The 19,363-nt window shown below is 40.9% G+C and overlaps 3 protein-coding genes across 5 annotated transcripts in view; 2 read left to right on the top strand and 1 right to left on the bottom strand.

Annotated features, from left to right (window-relative positions):
- The window catches only part of LOC133497926 (chromodomain Y-like protein 2), a 37,203-nt gene extending 28,517 nt beyond the window's left edge, over nucleotides 1–8,686 (top strand). Inside the window, exons 4-8 of the mRNA XM_061814202.1 lie at nucleotides 2,563–2,735; nucleotides 3,902–4,112; nucleotides 4,211–4,354; nucleotides 4,436–4,581; nucleotides 4,645–8,686. Coding sequence (XP_061670186.1) covers nucleotides 2,563–2,735; nucleotides 3,902–4,112; nucleotides 4,211–4,354; nucleotides 4,436–4,581; nucleotides 4,645–4,666 — 696 coding nt within the window. The 3' untranslated portion in view covers nucleotides 4,667–8,686. The remainder of the gene's footprint in view (nucleotides 1–2,562; nucleotides 2,736–3,901; nucleotides 4,113–4,210; nucleotides 4,355–4,435; nucleotides 4,582–4,644) is intronic.
- Nucleotides 8,687–10,508: 1,822 nt separating this feature from the next.
- On the bottom strand, nucleotides 10,509–11,683 carry cmc2 (C-x(9)-C motif containing 2). 3 transcript variants are annotated; one of them, XM_061814206.1, is made up of 4 exons: nucleotides 11,569–11,683; nucleotides 10,958–11,068; nucleotides 10,807–10,878; nucleotides 10,509–10,726 (listed from the first exon to the last, which is right to left on the bottom strand). In XM_061814206.1, the coding sequence occupies exons 2-4, from the start codon at nucleotides 11,036–11,038 to the stop codon at nucleotides 10,643–10,645; spliced, it is 237 nt and encodes a 78-aa protein (XP_061670190.1). In that variant the 5' UTR covers nucleotides 11,039–11,068; nucleotides 11,569–11,683; the 3' UTR covers nucleotides 10,509–10,642. The 3 variants fall into 3 exon arrangements, with proteins under 3 accessions (XP_061670190.1, XP_061670188.1, XP_061670189.1); XM_061814204.1 differs by having other exon boundaries at nucleotides 11,253–11,642; XM_061814205.1 differs by having other exon boundaries at nucleotides 11,408–11,642.
- A 478-nt stretch (nucleotides 11,684–12,161) lies between these two features.
- On the top strand, nucleotides 12,162–19,309 carry cenpn (centromere protein N). The gene is made up of 11 exons (XM_061813907.1): nucleotides 12,162–12,468; nucleotides 12,917–12,962; nucleotides 13,048–13,106; nucleotide 13,465; nucleotides 13,984–14,057; nucleotides 14,156–14,329; nucleotides 14,414–14,515; nucleotides 14,633–14,687; nucleotides 14,802–14,911; nucleotides 16,625–16,748; nucleotides 18,181–19,309. Exons 1-11 carry the CDS (start codon nucleotides 12,298–12,300, stop codon nucleotides 18,300–18,302), a joined length of 1,038 nt encoding a protein of 345 aa, XP_061669891.1. The 5' UTR covers nucleotides 12,162–12,297; the 3' UTR covers nucleotides 18,303–19,309.
- The last annotated feature ends 54 nt before the right edge of the window (nucleotides 19,310–19,363 follow it).

Raw genomic sequence — 19,363 nt, 5'->3', positions numbered from 1 at the left:
GTGCGGCTATTTGTCTCGATGTGCCCTGCGATTGGCTGGCAACCAGTTCAGGGTGTACGCCGCCTCCTGCCCATTGACAGCTGGGATAGGTTCCAGCACTCCCATGACCCTCATGAGGATAAGCATCTAAGAAAATGGATGGCTGGATGTATTATGTATGATAATTTTTATTAAGGAATTGAGGGAAGGGTTGATGAGACTGTAACCTCCTTAGTTGCAAACTATTCTTTGAATTTGCTTTCCTTACACTCATTTAACTGGAACATATTTGAAAATCCAGATGATGACTGGCATGATGCATTAAAAAAAACATTTTTAGTTTACTTAAAATATTTGTATAGCACGTGGAGTTTTTCCTTCCCTTGTGAATTTTGTGGGCAAGCTTTCTCTACTGAAGTAAAACTGAGCAGAAGTCCATCCCCCTCTGTGTTTAATTAAAAACAAAATGAAGTTTGTTTTCAAAACGAGACATAGGCATTTTTTTTCAGATTTACGAAACTCGCACCAAAATTATCCATTCGGAGCTGGATAATTTTGGCGCGAGTTTCGTAAATCTGAAAAAAATGCCTATGTCTCGTTTTGAAAATAAACTCTTCAAATCAACATTCACTTGTGTCCTTCCCACAAATGTATTTTTTTTTTTGTGGAGCTCATTACACATTAATTTCATTCTTTTGTTCTTTTCTGTCTCACAGATTTGAACTAACATTTGTTCATAATATTCGAGCAGGGTTTGTATTCATTTGGACAGAATAAGCCACTGAAATATAACAGAGAGTAATGTTAAAACTTCAGATAATGGGCCAAGTAAATGTTGCTAATGTTGTGCTAACAAGTTCTTTCCTTAGTCGCATAGGAAGGAGAAAGTTTTACTTTTATAGACTTACAGTACATAGATCCAGAAATGTTTGTCCTGTGACAGTTTGTAAGTGTTTTATCGTCATGTACTATCAGTTATTTACTGCTTGCACTTACGTATTCAATTCAAACATGCTCAGTAGGGTTGACATCTGGTAACTGACTGGGCGTTGAAGTCAGTTTCTTTGCTTCAGAAGTTCCTGTCCAACTCCAATTGAAAAATGGAAGTTGCATACAATGGCTATGGTGCAATATGGAGGTTTGTTAAATGTGTCAGCACTGTCACTCTGACAGGGTGGATTGTGTCTAGAATGGGGTATTTTGAGAGTTTTGTGATATATAGCAGCTGAACAAAGTGATGAGAAAACTGAGTCATCCCAGTAAAAGGAGAAAGCATCATGACTCGCCTTCATCATTAAACTAAAACAAAGACAAAATCAAATGTCCTACCTGTCAATGGATCTTTCCGATGGTGACCTTAAGCTCCGCCCCCTTAGCCATGTCCCACAAGCTTTCAACATGGCAAGTGAACATAACATGTTTGAAGTCGATTCTCTATCGCGTATTCCAGATAATATTGGGGTATGCTTTTTGCCAAACGTGTCAGACTTGTCCAAGAGAGTTCTACAGAGAGGTCTCGACAATTTCACTTAAGGATATGTACACGGAATTAAGATTTTGGACGGAGCAGGACGCAATGTCAGAGTTACAGCGAAATGTTGGCGATCGGAGCAAAAACGTTTGACGCCTCACAAACTTCATATTGAAATCCAACAGGATAAAATTCTGGAATCGTACTGGGCGTGTAAAGCAGGGTGAGTACTTTTTACTTGGAAAGATCCCGAGTAATATCATTGTAGTCCTTACAAGTGAGTGGGTGTATTCATTTGACATGGCTCGTAATGGAACACAGTGCTCAGTCTTAAAAGTCCGACGTGATACAAATAGGCAAATGGACATTTCTCTTGCATGACGTAGCGCATTTACGTATCCATAACCCGACTCTTTAGCATAAAACATTACACACTTAATTCAGCGGGTCAGTGATACACTAACAAAGTGAAAGTTGTTCCCCTGCAATGTATAAAGAACTGATAATTCAGTCAAACTCCGAGAAGATACTTCTCCCCCACTTATACCTTCGAACATACAGCCTTGTGTTTGTTGACATTGTTCACATTGAGTTGTACGTGCGGTCTTCCGCAAGCCTTAATTCTTCGTAGACACTTCGTCAACTGTGTTTTATGCTTTGGAAAATGAATCAACCGGGCCCCTTGTAACCTAGCAGGATATCTTTCATCGGAATTGCAATGTTCCCCAAGCGCATCTGAGGACCATTTTCTTCGTAACATTAACTTTTACAAGCGCATGCTACTGACAACCAGCGTTGCTTGTGGGACAATATGGCAAGAGGGGCGTGTCAAGCCAGGGGTTAAGACAATACGGCTATCTAATTGGCTATTATTGTATGATTGATAGACAGGTCGGAAAGGTCCATTACCTTGGATGTAAAATGAAAAGACTGTTATAGTTAGCTGTGACTACAAGTCAGCCCAGACTGTAATATTTGTACAGTACATATAATTTGTTTTAAAAAATGATTGGGTATTTTTTGCAAGCTTTGAAGTCTCTATCATGACTGTTTTCCCATATTTGTTGTCAGGTAGGGTTATATATGACACCTGTCATTATGTTGCTTTTTAGATCATGAAGGAGGTGTGTCGGGCTCTTGGGAATGCAGCAGCCGATGACAGCAAACTGTTATTGCTCAGCTCTGTGGGGACTATCTTCTGCAGTGGACTAGACCCATCCTACCTGATCGGCCGTCTGTCCACCGACCGCAGGAAAGAGAGCAGTCGCATTGCAGACGCCGTACGGTAAATTGGAAACTACCTCACAACTACTTCAACGCTGTTGGACACACGCCATCTTCAGAAGTACGGGGCTGAGGTTTTATTATTATAAACCACCTTTACCTACCAGAAAAAAACAAAGGGAAGAAACCGTGAAGACACAAACAATAATTAACTAATAACATGGGAAGAGAAGACAACAAAATACAGGACAATAGTTGCAAGAAAACTTGGGGAAAAATGTTTCCGTAATTTCTATAAGCCTATAAGCCGCGACTTTTTTCACACGCTTTCAACCCTGCGGTTTATTCGGTGATGCAGCTAATTTGTGCATTTTTACTAACGGCCGGAACGGGACCCTTGAGCAGAAAAGGTAAGAGTGAGATCAGTGGAATATATGTGCCGAGGAAGTGACTTTTTCCGGTCCGGCCCTGTTAGCGCTGCGCTAGCGTGTTACTGCCGTGTCTCAGTGATTTTTACCGGTGTATATATATATATATATTTTTTTTTTAACCGGCCCTGTTAGCGCAGTGCTAGTTTTAGCGTTAACGCGGCGTTAGCGTTAAACTCTGTGTACTGTCTTCTTTGTAAATATCTCATGTTTCAATGTGGGCACTTGCGGCTTCTTCACTTAACTTCAGATCTTCTTGCAGGCTTTACCTGACATTTATTTTCGTCATAGCAGGAGCATGAAGATTTTTTAGCATCGCCTACAACTTCGAACTATGAATTTTTCCTTCCACCTTCTCTGAGGCCTCAATTCAAACAATTTGTGGGGTCCCTTTTATGATGACCAGTGTTGGCTTTGCACCCAACATGCGCTTTGGAGTTGAGACAAAAAGTTCTACTTTTGTTCAAGTGGAACAAAACAAATACTGTAATTTCCGGCCCTGTTACCGCTGCGCTAGCGTGTTACTGTCGTGTCTCAATGATTTTAACAGGTATGTGTTTTTTTTAACCGGCCCTGTTACCGTGGCGCCAGCGTTAGCGTTAAACTCTCTGTGTACCGTCTTTCTTTTTAAATATTTCGTGTTTCTATGTGGGCACTTGCGGCTTTTCCACAGCTGCGGCTTATGGATGTACCAAATGGTATTTCCTTTACAAATGTACTGGGTGAGGCTTATAACCAGGTGCGCTCTGTAGGCCAGGAATTACAGACCTCAAATCTTCATTATCTTTACCTTGTCTAGGGACTTTGTGTTGGCATTCATACGCTTCAAAAAACCCATAGTGGTGGCAATCAATGGGCCTGCACTGGGGTTGGGGGCTTCCATCCTGCCCCTGTGTGATGTGGTTTGGGCAAGTGAGAGAGCCTGGTTCCAGACTCCCTGTGCAGCCCTTCACCTCACCCCATCTGGCTGCTCCTCTTATACTTTCCCACAAATTCTCGGTGTGGCTCTGGTGAGTCCAAACAAATCTTATTCATCCATCCAGTTTATATCTTGGTTATGTGTGACAGTTTTCATGGGCTTTTTTTTTTGTGTGTGTGCAAATGACAGGCCAACGAGATGTTGTTCTGCGGTAGAAAGCTGACAGCTCAAGAAGCGTGCAATCGAGGTCTGGTGTCGCAGGTATTCTGGCCAACCACATTTAATCAGGAAGTGATGCTGCGTGTGAAGGAGATGGCGTCATGCAATGCTGTGGTGCGTGCCCAACCAGACAAGTGACACAACGAGTATGTTTTCTCGAAAATAGCCAACAAACCTCCTTTATTTTCCCCAAAGGTTCTTGAAGAATCCAAATGCCTGGTGAGGAGCTTCCTCTTGCGTGTTCTGGAGGAAGTGAATGAGAAGGAGTGCCAGATGCTAAAGCAGCTTTGGTGCTCCACCAAAGGACTGGAGGCCCTCTTCAGCTACCTACACAACAAAACGTATGAGAAGTGACGTCACACTCACGATGCAGTTTGACTTCGGCCTTCGTTTCCATCCATCAGCAGAGAACAAGCCCGGGATTGAGTTCGCTTCCAACAAGTTGTTCTGGATCAAGTTTTTAGAAGATCGCTTTAAATTGGACCGTCCAGATGTTGAGTGTCCTTTCGAGAGGTCTAACGGACCAAAAGTGCTTTAGTGTCAGGTACTGTAAACAGGGCTCTCGGGGGAGGTACAGTCTCTTCTGTACCAATGTGAGAAACAATCCAGATGAACGGGGGAAAAAATTCTGATGCCACATGACAAAGTGATCATAATATATATATATATTCCTTATACATATTTAAGCACAAAATTATTTTTTTGTATATAAGATCTTTATTTTAATTCTTTAGTTGCCTGCTATTTTTACAGTGAAAACCAAAGTTTGCATGAAGACTCCGTTTCTTTATCCTTAACATTCCTCTCAGGCTACGGAAATGTTTCCCTCAGCACATCAGTTGTAGTGTCTACACTACATATATGAGTTTTTGTGGGCAGATGAATTGGTAATTTATCAATCTGTTGATTGCGTAGCGTTGGCACTGTTCGCTCGGAAGAACAGCATTATGTCAGCTTGGGATAATAGCGTGACATCCTCACTATGGCAATGCTTCTAGGCAGCAATATTCTGCTCCATACTAAAAAAAAAAAAAAAAACACCATGAGCCACTAAATATGATCACAAATCACTGTTAGCTCATATGAAGTAGTAGCAAATAATATATCGTGGAAGAATAAGCCTACCTCTTTTTTTCTCATAAACATCTTCAGGCACAACAATATAATCTGAATTAATATGATCACCAACTGTTCTGTCTAGTCAAAAGTCTTGGGGCACATTTATTAAACCACAACGCCCGTCTCGTAGAGACTAGGCCCTTAAGTTCCTCATGAATATTCATCTCGACATTTTTGCCAATTCCACGCTTTGAACTTCATCGCAACATTCAGTGGAAAAAAAACATTGTTTCATTCACAGTGCACGAAGCCTTAACGGCATGCGTGGGGACGTTCATCAAACACCTTTGGGATTACTAGAATAGACGGACAATGAACTCTCACCTCTAAATTGTTCTGACAAAAAAAAAAAAAAATCCCACAGGACCACTGAAAATTGTAGTCATTCCATAACTTTGAATGTTCAAATTGAGGACAATATCGTTTTTTCTTCCATTTTTCATTTTCTGATTTTACTTTACTATCCACATTATCTTCTGCCACAGCCAACATCTTCTGCTTACTGTCACTTCGCAGTTTTAGTGGAGCAGATAAGTGAAAGACTTGTTTGAATATTGTTTAAAGCTGGAATTTTTGGATATATACTCTTCGAATCCAAATATTTAAAAAATTCCGCTGCTCACGCAAAATTCCAAGATAACAGCCTCAAAATCCAAGGTTTCTGCCCAATTTTTTTTTAACCACTCAAAATGGATTGATTTTAGAGCCAGGAAATGTGCTAAATTTGAAAATAAAATTGTGTATTGGAGATATATTGGCACAAGTGCATGTCTGTATCTTTTGCATTTCTTGTGCTATAGCATATACAGTAGCTAGGTTTCCAGACTCAAAAAGGAAAACAAAAATTTGGTTTATGAGTTGTATTTCTTTTTTCTTAATCCACAGATGCACTAACGCTGATTGCATACATGGCTGGTATTGATATTTCGGTATCACAAGAATGCATGTTGCCACTCTAATACTTTAACAACAGCATGAAGTACTTACCTCTGAAGGTCTATATAGTAGTATTTCTTTCAGCTTGTCCCATTAGGGGTCGCCACAGCGTGTCATATCAGATGAACGCTCACATTTGTTTGGCACAGTTTTTACGCCGGATGCCGTACCTGACGCAACCCCTCTGCATTTATCTGGAGCCTATCCCAGCTAACTTTGGGCGAAAGCAAACCACACCCCGAACTGGTCACCAGCCGGTCGCAGGGAAGATATCGACACCATCACTGAGCGGGAATCGATCCCATGCTGCCTGCACCAAAGGCAGCCGTGTGTACCAGCACACCATGACTAGAAAATCAATAGTTTCAAATTTATGACTGATAAACCCATTTTTGTCAACTCACATAGACCTTCAGATGCCACTGATGGTATAGTGGTGCACACGCCTGCCTTTGGCGCAGGCAGCATGGGATCGACTCCCGCTCAGTGATGGTGTCGATATCTGCCCTGCGACTGGCTGGTGACCAGTTCAGGGTGTAGTGGGTTAGGCTCCAGCTTGGCCGTGACCATTTTTATGATAAATGGCTTGGATAATGGATGGATGGATGGATGGATGAGTTTCTGCTTCATAAGTACACTGAAGGACATTCATGGTCTTATTTGTATACGCACTAAACTGTTCCATAATGGTTTCATACATGCCATTGATAAATACGATCTTCTACCAAAATGTCCACTATAGCCATATTTCTATTTGATTGATTGATTTTGTCTATATTAATATATAATTTTTCAAAATTATGGCTCATAAACCATAAATAAAGAATTATAAAAGTGTATATATAACAAATTTCATGCTTGTTTTGAATGATTCTTGCTTTATGCGTTTGCAATCATCTGTTCAACTATTTTAGTTTCTTGTTACGTTAAATTAATTCATCCTTGATTTTTTTTTTTTTGTTTGTTTTGTTTTTTTTTTTCCCCATTTTGCTTCTTGTTTTGCCCATTTGTCCCTACTGAATGCTACGTCACTTTGGCAAATTTGACATGAAGGATACCAATGCCTCCCCATTAAGGTTAAATGAGAGTCCTAATTATAATACACAGGCTATAGTGTAAGTTCAACAATGGAAAGATTTGCACTGGAGTCCACCCCATTTTTGGGACAAAATGTCCACAAAAAAATGACTTGTGCCCGATGAAACATTTGACGTCTGTACAATCACACGATATTTATTGACAGTCTAGTTTACTACTACAGTAATTGTCGAGTAATCCAATTGTGGTTCAGGTAATTTTCAGTGATCAGTGTTGTGAGTCGCTGTCGGGAATTTATGTATCAGCGCGTGACGACTGAAGAGAGGTTCTATTTTCGTGTGTTATGTTTAGGATCTATTTTGTTTTACCAAATATATATACAATGTGAAATATGTGGAAACTATTTTGTAAAAAAAAAAAAATAATAATAATCCTAATAATAAATCATATAGACTGCCATACTTGTTGCATGTAAGATACTGTAAATAATATGAATCTGTGGCTTCTTATTTTGTACCTGCATTGTAAGTAGGCGATATTGGAGATATTAGTTGGATGTGTGGATGTTTATTTTTGTATTTATTCAAGGAAAGATGTGCATTGCACCTGTGTCACCCTGATTCTCAGTAACCCGTTATTAACCGTTTAAGATTAGACTTATTGAACAAAAGGGGTTGGAAAAGGGTCTATGTCGTTTACAAGTGAAGATATTTATTTTAAATCTTGACTAAATTTCAATATAAAAGAGTGAAGTAATGTTTACCTTTGAGATAAACTTTCATTTGTGAAGCTGTCAAAGGCTTATTTAATCATTTCATATTCAGCATAGTGTTTGATTGAGGTTTTAGCAACTTATTAATTTGTATACAACCAGGGCAGAAAAATGATGTGAAGACATTCCCCTGGCCCCTCAAAAAAAAACTTCCACAAAATAAAGATAAATTAAATGTATGATTAGTGGCTTCCTTTTTTCCTCTCACATAGGGATGCACCTGACCTTTATTATGCTTGTTTTTGATTTAAGGGATCAATACACGCTAATCCATACAGTATTCACATATACACACAAATTAAGTTCACTGCTGATTTCCTTTCTCATCTTTATGAACATTTCCGCAGGATAATGATCCAAAACGCAGTTGGTTTCAAAGGGGGGGGGGACCCATCACCTGGCTTGAATCTAATTGAGAATCTATGGAAAGAACTCATATTCAAGGAGCATAAAAGAAGCCCGCGGAACTTGCAAGATTTGAAGACTGCTTTCTGTAGAGGAACGGGCCAAACACACAACAGAGCAATGGATTGTCATCCAGCCATTTTCTTTGCCGCTTATCCTCACAAGGGTCGCGGGGAGTGCTGGAGGCTATCCCAGCTGTCAACGGGCGGGAGGCGGGGTACACCCTGAACTTGGTTGCCAGCCAAAATATTGGGAACACGTCTCAGTAGCATTTAGTACAGTTTTATATCAACACAAGAGTACACATTGTGTGGATCAAAAAGAAGCACCCTTGAAGACAGGATTTATTTAATACAGTTCATGTATTAGATGTTTGATTGTGTGGGTGTACCTGGAGTGTCCTGTGAATTGCTAACCCTCCCAGCAAAAGATTTTCTTGTCTTGAACAAGGCTGATATATTTGAAGGGCAACAGATGACGACGTTATGGAGTTCTTTTCACGTTTACAGAAACTGTCTCGTCCCCACCATCTCATGATTTGTCACTGCTGGGCAGTAGACACTCCCCTCTGAAAGTATTGGAATGGCAAAGCAAATTACTGTTTTTCTTGGGCTTTCACATTTGACATTTGGGCTTTCAGATCCAAAGATGAATATCGACAGTAGTTGACAGAACTGGAAATGAAGATGTTGAGGTTCTCGCTCGGAGTGGGCAGGTTGGATAGGATTAGAAATGAGCTCATTAGAGGGACAGCCAAAGTTGGATGTTTTTGGAGACAAGGTTAGAGAGAGCAAACTTCAATGGTTTGGACATGTTCAGAGGCGAGAGAGTGAGTATATAGGTAGAAAGGTGCTGAGGATGGAGCTGCCAGGCAAAAGAGTGAGAGAGAGGAAGACCAAATAAAAGCTTGATGGATGTTGTGAGGGAGGACATGAGGACAGTGGGTGTTCGAAAGGAAAATGCACGATGATAGGCTTAGATGGAAAAAGATGACACGCTGTGGCGACCCCTAACCGGGACAAGCCGAAAGGAAAAGAAGAAGAAGATGACAGTAGTTGACAGAGACATTGTGAGAGCTGGGAAGAAACACGCAAAGTCAACTGTCAGTAATATCACTCCCAACCTCCATTGTGGAGGGATGATGGTGTCGAAAGGCCAGATTGGGTGTTACAAAGTAAAAAGATGAGCTACAAACATTTGGAACCTTTTCTGGACTGATGATACCACTATAAACCACTACCAAACCAATGGAAGGACCAAAATATGGAGAAAGGAAGGATCAGCTGATGATCCAACACACACAAGCTCAGCTGTGAACCACGGCGGAAGTAATGTCGTGGTTCTGGCTTGGTGAAACGGCTTCACTAGTGTTTATTGACGTAACTCGTAATCGTAGCAGGAGAATGAATTCTGACTAAAACATTTTTTGTCCAGAAATTTACAGAAAAATGAATCCAAACACACCAGGAGAAGCTTCATCATACAACACAATGACCCAAAAATGCAGCCAAAACAGTGCAGAACCTCCTTGGGGGGAGCGGGAGGGGGGGTACTGGAGTGTCTTAGACGACCTCAGTCAATCACCAGACCTTAACCCAATAGAGTATGCATTTTACCTCGTGGAAGGATTAGAAACCCCCAGAAACAAACAACTGAAAGAGGCGTCAGTAAAGGTCTGGAAAAGCATTTCAAATGAAGATTGCAACAGTGGGTGGTGAAGTCAATGGGCCGTAGGATTGGTTCAGTGATTGTACGCTCGGGATGTGCCACCAAATATTAAAAGTTACTCACATTTAAGTTGATTTATTAGTCTTTTCCAATAGTTTTGCTCCCTTAAAGTGAGTGGCTTCAAACAAAAGGTCTAGGTGTAAACACCATGAAATAAAAGGTAAGGTTTTGAAGTTTTGTCTGATTCATTTTATGATCTGAAACACAAATGGAACTGACCTTTTTGTTCCAAAACTTTTCGAAGGTACTATTCATCACCAAACGTTAAGATAAAGTTATGTGCGACGTTCTGCCACACAGTCATCAACATTCAGGCATTTATTTTAACCACCAAAGCAGCAATCCACACTTAGCTCAGCATCTTATCTGGACACTCAGATGCAAGCTTGTAATAAAAATATCTTTCAAAATTTTTCCTTGGGTCCTTCTTTCAGCCTCTTTTTCATGGCTTGTGCATGCTGTTTGCTGCGCTCCCGTTTTTCCAGTCTCTGTCAAATAGCAATACAATAAATAAGCGAATACACTCAGCCTAATTGGTTCACGATTTACATACAAGTGTAACCTTCACCTCATTCTTCAGGCAGTGGCGCATGGCACGGTCGACGTCATTACAGGTCCCGAAGAACTTCAGGAAATTATGCTACAGGCAAAAAAAAAAAAAGTGTTTTCATAAGTGTTTAAGATGGGAAAAATAAGTAAGTGGTTGGTTACTGCCATACCTCAGAGTGACACTGTTTCAAGCGGTTTATGAGCTCATTACACTCATCTGTGTGTAGATGGGGTGACAGGTCAGGGTGCATGGTGAGTTAAGGTCCTGTACTGTGCAAATACTGTGCAGAAAAGCCACAAACAACAGAAGCTCTCAGTTGACTTGTTTGGTTATTAAGTTAAATTGACAAACATGGTTATTAAAACCCAATAGTGTGCATAATTTGACATGAAGGATACTAATTCCTCCCCATCCCTCTCCCTCCTGTGTTGTCATTGAGATGCTGGACTCGTGTTGACACTTACCTGCACACACAGACAAAGTGTTGGGAGTGAAATCTGTTTCGATTCAGGCCGAATCATACGCATATAAAACATGAAGTAAACCAATCACCCATTCCCAGAAGTCTATGGTGAATTATCATACAAGTTTTTTTTATCTCAGCAAAACGCTAGGTTACCTAAAAGCTAGCTCACGCAGCATTTAAACGCAATCCAAATCTGCTAAAAGTGTCGATGGTATCGTCCTTTTGTCTCGTCCTTTTATATCGTAAATGGGAGCTTCCACAAATCAATGTATTACAGTACATTAGATTTGATTATCGATATTGTACTGCATTACTTTTGGAAGAAAGTGGACAAACTGCAGAGGTACATGACACTGTGGGATCGTTTGCATAACTGAAGGACACGCGGTTTGATTGACAGTCATTAACAGCCAATCGCTTGACCACTTCCTCAACAATTCACCAATTGAGTGTTTTGTTTATCCCGGAAGGCGGGGCGATTCGTACAAAGTTGTGCAGGGGTGACAAGAGATATATCCGCATCGTGTTTTACATCAAACACACGCAAACACGAAGAAATGCACACTCAAATGCTGTTCGGTTTTAGAAGTTTATTGAAACCCTTTAGCAAGTTATAAACTACGTCACATAGAGCACACGAAGCTCTAGAAAAGCAACTTCATTTTCAACTCACGCTGGCGAGCACTGTACCAAATCCACACCACTCAGCACATCCGTCAATAAGTAGTTAACTTTTGTTCTCTGTGAAATAATAAACGAAAGTAGTCTCTCATTTAAGAGTCACTTTGTAATAATTTAACTTGTGGGACGAAGCTACAGCAGTGAAAGTCTAAGAAAAATGATTTGATACAAACAAAACACCCATCTCCGTACAGTTTATTCCTCCCGGAACTACTCCAATCCAACAGGAGGCGCTATATTTACCACGTCAACTATATTGCCGTGATCAGATTGGTCGCTTGTGTTTCCCCCTCGAACGTGGCGTATTTCAAAAGCGCCAGCTTCAAATCGAAACCGGAGAGTTTTGTTTAGATTGATTTGCAATGGAGGATCAGATGAGAAGTTTGTTACGGCGGCTCGTTCGAAGGATACCGAGTCAAGTTTTAAAAGTGACGCTGAAGAAATGGGGCCGTTTGACGGCGGCGCAACAACAAAACATCGATTCGACTCCAACGAAATGGGCGTTGACGGACCAACTTCTCGCCATCAGTGAGGTATAGATTGCTGTAAAGTTGTTATTGGTTGTGTTTAGATGTGTCCCAGAAAGAATTTGCAATGCCGATTGTTAGTAGTAGTAGCATTTGTGGCTATGCTTGTGCTATCACTAAAAGCTCGTCGTTGCACTCCACTCAGGCAGGGTGAGGATTTTAACCCTGGTCCTCAGAACTGTGAGACCAATGCTCCAACCACTTGTTCCATCTTGCCACTCCACATAAATCAACATTGGGTCAAATAAAATACTTTTTTTTAAATTAAAATTTCAATCAATTTGAAAAATTCTCCCTGGCATTGGTTTGCTTAGACCGGCCCCTCATAATTACTAGACTAGAATTACTAGAAATATTAACAAGAGTATGACCAACTCGTATTTTACATAATGTTATAATAGCTGTTGTAATATAATGTTGCATCGTGGGTCACATTTCGTTCCCTCCCTTGCAGGAAAACGGATGGACTGTTCGACATGTAGCAGAGTTAGAGATGATATGTGAGTAATTCGTAGTTGTATTCCCATTCTGAAATTCACTCTTATTTAATGTCCTGGCACCTGTTCTGCTGTATTTGTCTTTCAGATGTCATTGACAAGCCAAACCAGGGGATGTGGCATACGTTACGACTTGTGGACCCGAACGTAAGCGCATGATCTAATATATATATATATATTTTTTTTTTTGGGGGGGGGTCTTGAATTCTAGTTTGTTTCGGTGCCTGGAAACCTCAGTAAACCTGGTCGTGTGGGTCAACAATGGGTAGAAGGCAGCATAGTATTTTATCATGGTGAGCATGATTAAGGTAAAAAATTAAATGCAGTGGTGCCTTGAGATACAAGTGACCCGATTTGCAAGTTTTTCAAGATACGAGGCCTCTCTTGGATATCTTTATCTTTGCTTTGTCTTGCAAGTAAAAATTTGAGTAATGAGTGTGCTTTCCCTGCAGTTTAGTACATGGTGAAAAATTGTGCCAGCATTTCCTGAAGGTTCTTAAAATAGAGTTCCATCCATTTTCTTTGCCGCTTATCCTCACGATGGTCGCGGGGAGTGCTGGAGCCTATCCCAGCTGTCAACGGGCAGGAGGCGGGGTACACCCTGAACCGATTGCCAGCCAATCCCAGGGCACACAGAGACAGACAACAGCCGCACTCACAACCACACCTCGGGGCAATTTAGAGTGTCCAATTAATGTTGCATGTTTTTGGGATGTGGGAGGAAACCGGAGTGCCCAAACAAAAACCCACACAGGCACGGGGAGGACATGCAAACTCCAGACAGGCGGGTCCGGGATTGAACCCGGGACCTCAGAACTGTGAGGCCAAAGCTTTACCACCTGATTAACCGTGCTGCCAAAATTGAGTTTTCAACTTTTTTTTTTTTTTTTTTTTTTTTTTTTTAGACAATGCCCGTCATTTGATAGTCTTGTAAATAGGCTAGATAAGTTTCTCACATGACATAACGAGGTGTACAGTTTGGTGGCGATCCATATTTTGACATGCTTCTCTCCGCTATTTCCAGGTGATGCTCAAACTGTTGATTTGATCCAGTTCAAGGAACAATTCAAATCACACCTGAGTGAGATCTCAAGACATGTAAGTCATGTATATGATTTGCTTTTTGATTTTCTGAAATCCACATTTACTGAATGTTCTCAAAGTGTATCGTATAATGTTGACGTTCTACACCCAAGGTGTCCGTCAAAATGAAGAAAAACGCGGACGAAGCCGTTTGGATCCGCATCGCGTGGGGGGACAGCTTCTCTCGACCCAACAACATGAAACCAACATACGTTGTTCACTATCTTCAAACCCCGTATGTGTTTGTGACCAGACTCACGTCCAAGAAGAAACCCTTACTGTATCAGGTGTAGAACACGAGCACGAACTGACCAATCTCGCCGACGTATTACGGTCTTGCTTTTATCTAAAACGCAAACATTGTCTTTTAGTCTCTGGTTCGAGCCACCCGCCATCGAGCAATCAAGGATGCGAACCTCAGTGGACAAAACCTCTCAGCGATTCGAGACTTGCTGATGCAGCACTATCAACAGGTAAGGCCATTATCGATTTGAAATCAATATTATTCCATAATCGCTGAACTTTATTCGGCATCAAACATGTCATACTTCACAGTGCAATAATTTCTTTTACTGCAACGTGTTGTCCAGGTTTTCCCAGGCAGGTATCCCAGCCCTCTTGGAGAAAGGACTCAAATAACATCAAGTATGTATCAATGGATTATCAATTTGTGACTATTTTTATAGGCTTTCATGCATCATATAGTTTAGTGCGTGTGTGTGTGTGTTATAATTCTTTAATCGCGGGTTCTTTACACAGACCCCCACGTAGACCAAGAACAAGCTGAGGAAGGAGTAAAAAGACTTCAGATGGCCTGTGAAGCATTTGGTGCTGGAAAGCTACCGCAGCTCCAGTCTGTAGTTTACAAGGTAGTTCAAAAGTTTTGCTTGTTTCTTATTACACTGGAATCTCCGATTCAAACGCTCCACAATATGTTACAGGTCAACCTGGAATGTATTCATATGAAGAAACTTTTTTGTTTTTTTTTCACATGGGAAGCACTGTAATGCAAATAGAAATGGAGAGCTCGTGCACCTACGTCATCAAATCACGTCACGGGCCGGAAGTGCCGGTCAAACAAAGCATTCTTCAATGCTAAGTCGGTTGGAGACGATGCAAAAATACATATTATAGCACGCCGCCCAGAGTTTTGTGTGATACCGTTAAACATTTAGAAGGTGATAATAAACGGAGATATGTGGAAAAATGAGAAACACTTGGCATAGAGGACCCGAAGTCGATATTTTCGCCGGTAAGAAATTGGACTATTAACCAGCTTCCGCTTGTCTTGGACAACTGGATTTACACACGGATCTCGTGAGTAAGTCGTCGACATTTACACGAAAGAGTTTGAAAGCGTAGAAAAGTCTGGACGCATACAAATACTTCGTTGATGGATCTGTTCTCAATCAAGATTAAATCCCACATAGCGATGGACCCACTCAGATCTTTTCAATACAAATACCAATATTTAAATAAATTACCCCTGGTTTTACACAAACTCTCATTCATTAACTATGATTGGGGGAAAAAAAAGACAGTGAAAACTTCTCTGTGACACTTAGTTTTTTTTTTTAATATGCATTGTTCTCAAATGAGTCCAATCCATATTAAAAAAAAAAAAGAAAATAAATAGCTGGGATAGGCTTCAGCCCCCATACACGGAAGCGTGTTGTTGCAGCCACATGTTAACCTACGTAAACCTCTCCGCGACAGTTTATTTTCTTTTTTTAAATACACATTGGACCCATTTGAGAACAATGCGTATTAACAAAAAAGAAAAAAACAGTTTCGGGGAGAGGATTACTAAAGTTTAACATGTGGCCGCAACACGCTTCTGTGTACGTTGGAGACGACTCCCTGTCTTTTTTTTTTTTTAAATGTATTGTTCTCAAATGAGCCAATTTGGGATTATAAATACTTCTTGGGAATTTGAGATTGATGAGAATAATTCCTACCTGAAATGAAATGATCATTACACAGGCGTGTCTGTATTTTGTTTGGGTACCATCCATAATGTTTAATTACTGAATTCCATCAGTATTTTTTGGTCTTTTCAGCTGGTATTCTATAGATTGACCTCTTTGAATATCTGTCTGATCTTTTGAAACAACCAACAGCACAACAATTCTCGGGCATTTTGAATATTCTCCGGTTCAATGTCCCCCACACTGCTATCAGCAATATGGCGCCGTGAAAAGGGTGACGTCACGTGCACGAGCTCTATACCAAAAATATGCTTGTTTGGTAGATGTGAAGACAGAAAATTCTCCACAAGTGTAAATGTGGCTGTGAATGGTTGTTTGTTCATACGTGTGCTTGGCTGGTGACCAGTCCAATGTGTACGGCACCGCTCACCCAAAGTCAGCTTGAATTAGGCTTCAGCCGAACAAGGACAAGCACTAACAAAAATGGATGACATCACCACCACCATCTGCGTAACACATAAAATACATCTCAGACATTGTTATTGCTTTGACTATAACTGCGTGTGAAAAGTGGGTTTTGAGGGTCACTGTCTTGAGTTTGTGACGTAACTCATTGCTATCATTAATTGTGATTGTATATTGATTTGTTGTCAGATGGAGACAAAGTTCAAAGACCCAAAAAACCAGAGGATGACCCAACGAGAGGAACCGTTCAGATGCGTCGTCACGTTTAAAAGCAGCAACATACTGGAGTCACTACGGCACTGCGCTGCTTCGGGTAACACTAGTTTGTTTTTGTTCTTCAGATTTTTTTAAATGAGACCAAAATTCTAAACTTTTCCCAACATTAATGGGCCTGTGACCTTTACAATGCCATTGAAAAGGAAGGAAATGAAATGTTTGAGTCCCGGAAACAAACAACTCGTTGGGGACCTGCGCAGTGACACACACACACAGTTGCCTTCATGGACCACAACAGGCATGTCTCCTGTATCTATCTGTCACTTAAGAGTCTTTAGAGAACTGGATGGGGACTAGTGTGCTTGTTTGTTTAGGTACATGCTGTACTTTTGTCAAGTCAATTCTGCTCTCAGTTGCTGTTTTCACACGAATATTAAATGATTGGTTCCTATCCACGTGACTAACTTGTTTTCATACATTACCAAGTCATGGGCACATTAAGTCTCTCAAACCCACATATCAAGGGAAATGACCTCAAATGTATTTGGGGAATAATTCTGGCACAGCCCATTTAGGACACTTGTAATGTCCATATTATCTCAGTTTGAAAAAAATCTCATTGGATGGGTTGGACACGAGCCTTGTGAGGATAAGGGCCTTGGAAAATTAAGTGATGGGTAACATTAATGGTGCGAAAAGTTTTGAAATGTATCATCCTCTGTTTTTACAATCAATGCAATATAATCCTTAAGTGTGACAAGAAAATGTTCTTAAATCTATTACATAACTGTATTGATTTATTTATGCAGCAGACGTTACCTTTCTGAAGCACGGTGGTTCAGCTGGTAAAGAGTTGGCCTCACAGTTCTGATCCCGGCACCCGCCTGTGTGGAGTTTGCGTGTTCTCCCCCCATGCCTGCGTGGGTTTTCGCCGGGCACTCCAGTTTCCTCCCACATCCCAAAAACATGCGACATTAATTGGACACTCTAAATTGCCGAGGTGTGATTGTGAGTGCGATTGGTTGTTTGTCTTTATGTGCCCTGCGATTGGCTGGCAACCAGTTCAGGGTGTACCCCGCCTCCTGCCCTTGACAGCTGAGATAGGCTCCAGCACTCCCTGTGACCCTAGTGAGGATAAGCGGCAAACAAAATGAATGGATTGCTGGACTGCATTACTTTTCTTTTTTTTCTTCAGTAGAACAAATGTTTCATTTGATCCACAAGAGGGCACCCATGTACAAAGTACTGTATTGGGGGGTGTATGGTCTAAAGCTTTTTTTTTTTTTTGTTACAGACTAAGTACAGCGTTAACTTTTCCGCGTATTTGACCCTTGTTTTACCTGTCTACTATATCCACAAAAAAGTATTTTAGGGTGAGGTAAAGTGTCCTCATTGAGGTTACTGGTCCTACCCTGCAAAAAAGTGGGTTTGGGGGTAGTGGGGAAGCGTTTAATTTAATTGTGGTTAGGTTTTAGTTTTTGCAGTCTAATATTTTTTCAGTAATACATGTATATTTTTATACTTCACAGGAATTGCTTCCACTCCTTTAACCCCTCTGCTTTCGTCCATCCCCCGAAAAGGAAGCAATTATTTTGTCGTCACAGACAACATCCCAAGAGCTGCCTCACAAGTCAGCCAACAACCCAATTAACCTGCCCTCGCAAGTAGACTACCCAAGTTTTTTTTATTATTATTTTTTTGGTTGGAATGGGGGTAGTTTATTTGATTTTATCTCATGAAAAGTAGCTGCTAACTTGATTCTACATGCATGTTTTTAAAAGATCTGATGTCATCAAGATTAAAGGAAGACGCTCCCCAAAATTCATATGTACAATAAATCCTCCATTATGAACTAATATTATTATTACATATATTTTGGACATTAATTGAAAATAAAGAACATTTTGAAAATCCAAGCAAAATCTGGATATGTGCCAGCTTTCACAGCCAGACCCGGAAGAAACGTCCTCGACCCCGCCCCTGACATTGCTGGTACTTAGCATTACAGACCGTTCGTTCTAGCGCGGCCAAGATGCCAACGTGTTGTGCACCAAACTGCAACAAAACTGAGAAAAACTGTGTGTGTGGGGGGGGGGGGGGGGGGGTAATCCTTCTCTCACAACACAACACGTAATACATAAGTCTTTTCTGGCGCGGATCATGGCTTCGGCCGGGGTGGCTCAAGCCGGACCACTGTACATCGTTGTCGTCGCTCGCGGCTGAGTATGCTACATACTGTCGGAGAATCTGTTATTACTCAGAAGTGATCCGCATATCATCTAAGTATGGTTCGAAACGATAGGGTAATATTGGACCGGTCACTTCACTCAATTGTGATACGTTCTCTTCTTCGAAAAGAGCTTCCGTGTCAAAAGGGGACATCGGGAAAATCCCAAAATCTCTGTTGTTCCTTTCCCATAACAGGTGCCACTCCATGTTTTTAATGGCGAATGTCCCAGTGTGACGTCTGCTGATGTTGCAGGCAATAAGGCGACCACTTGGATGTTGAGTGAGACTTCCGCAACTTCGTGCATGGATGACACGCTCTCCGCTTATATTTATTTATTTGTATGGACATTGAAGTGAATGTTATATGTAGTTTTCATTACAATATCTATTTTAAAATGTTTTAGGCATGACAGTGGCCATTTAAAATCATTATACATTGGAATTGGTGTGTATTGTAAATAAATATAACTGTGTGTGTTTATT

This window comes from Syngnathoides biaculeatus, chromosome 3 (genome assembly GCF_019802595.1).
Source record: "Syngnathoides biaculeatus isolate LvHL_M chromosome 3, ASM1980259v1, whole genome shotgun sequence".
Lineage (NCBI taxonomy): Eukaryota > Metazoa > Chordata > Actinopteri > Syngnathiformes > Syngnathidae > Syngnathoides > Syngnathoides biaculeatus.
Note: the sequence above shows the minus strand (reverse complement) of the source record. Positions and strands in the feature narration are given on the sequence as shown.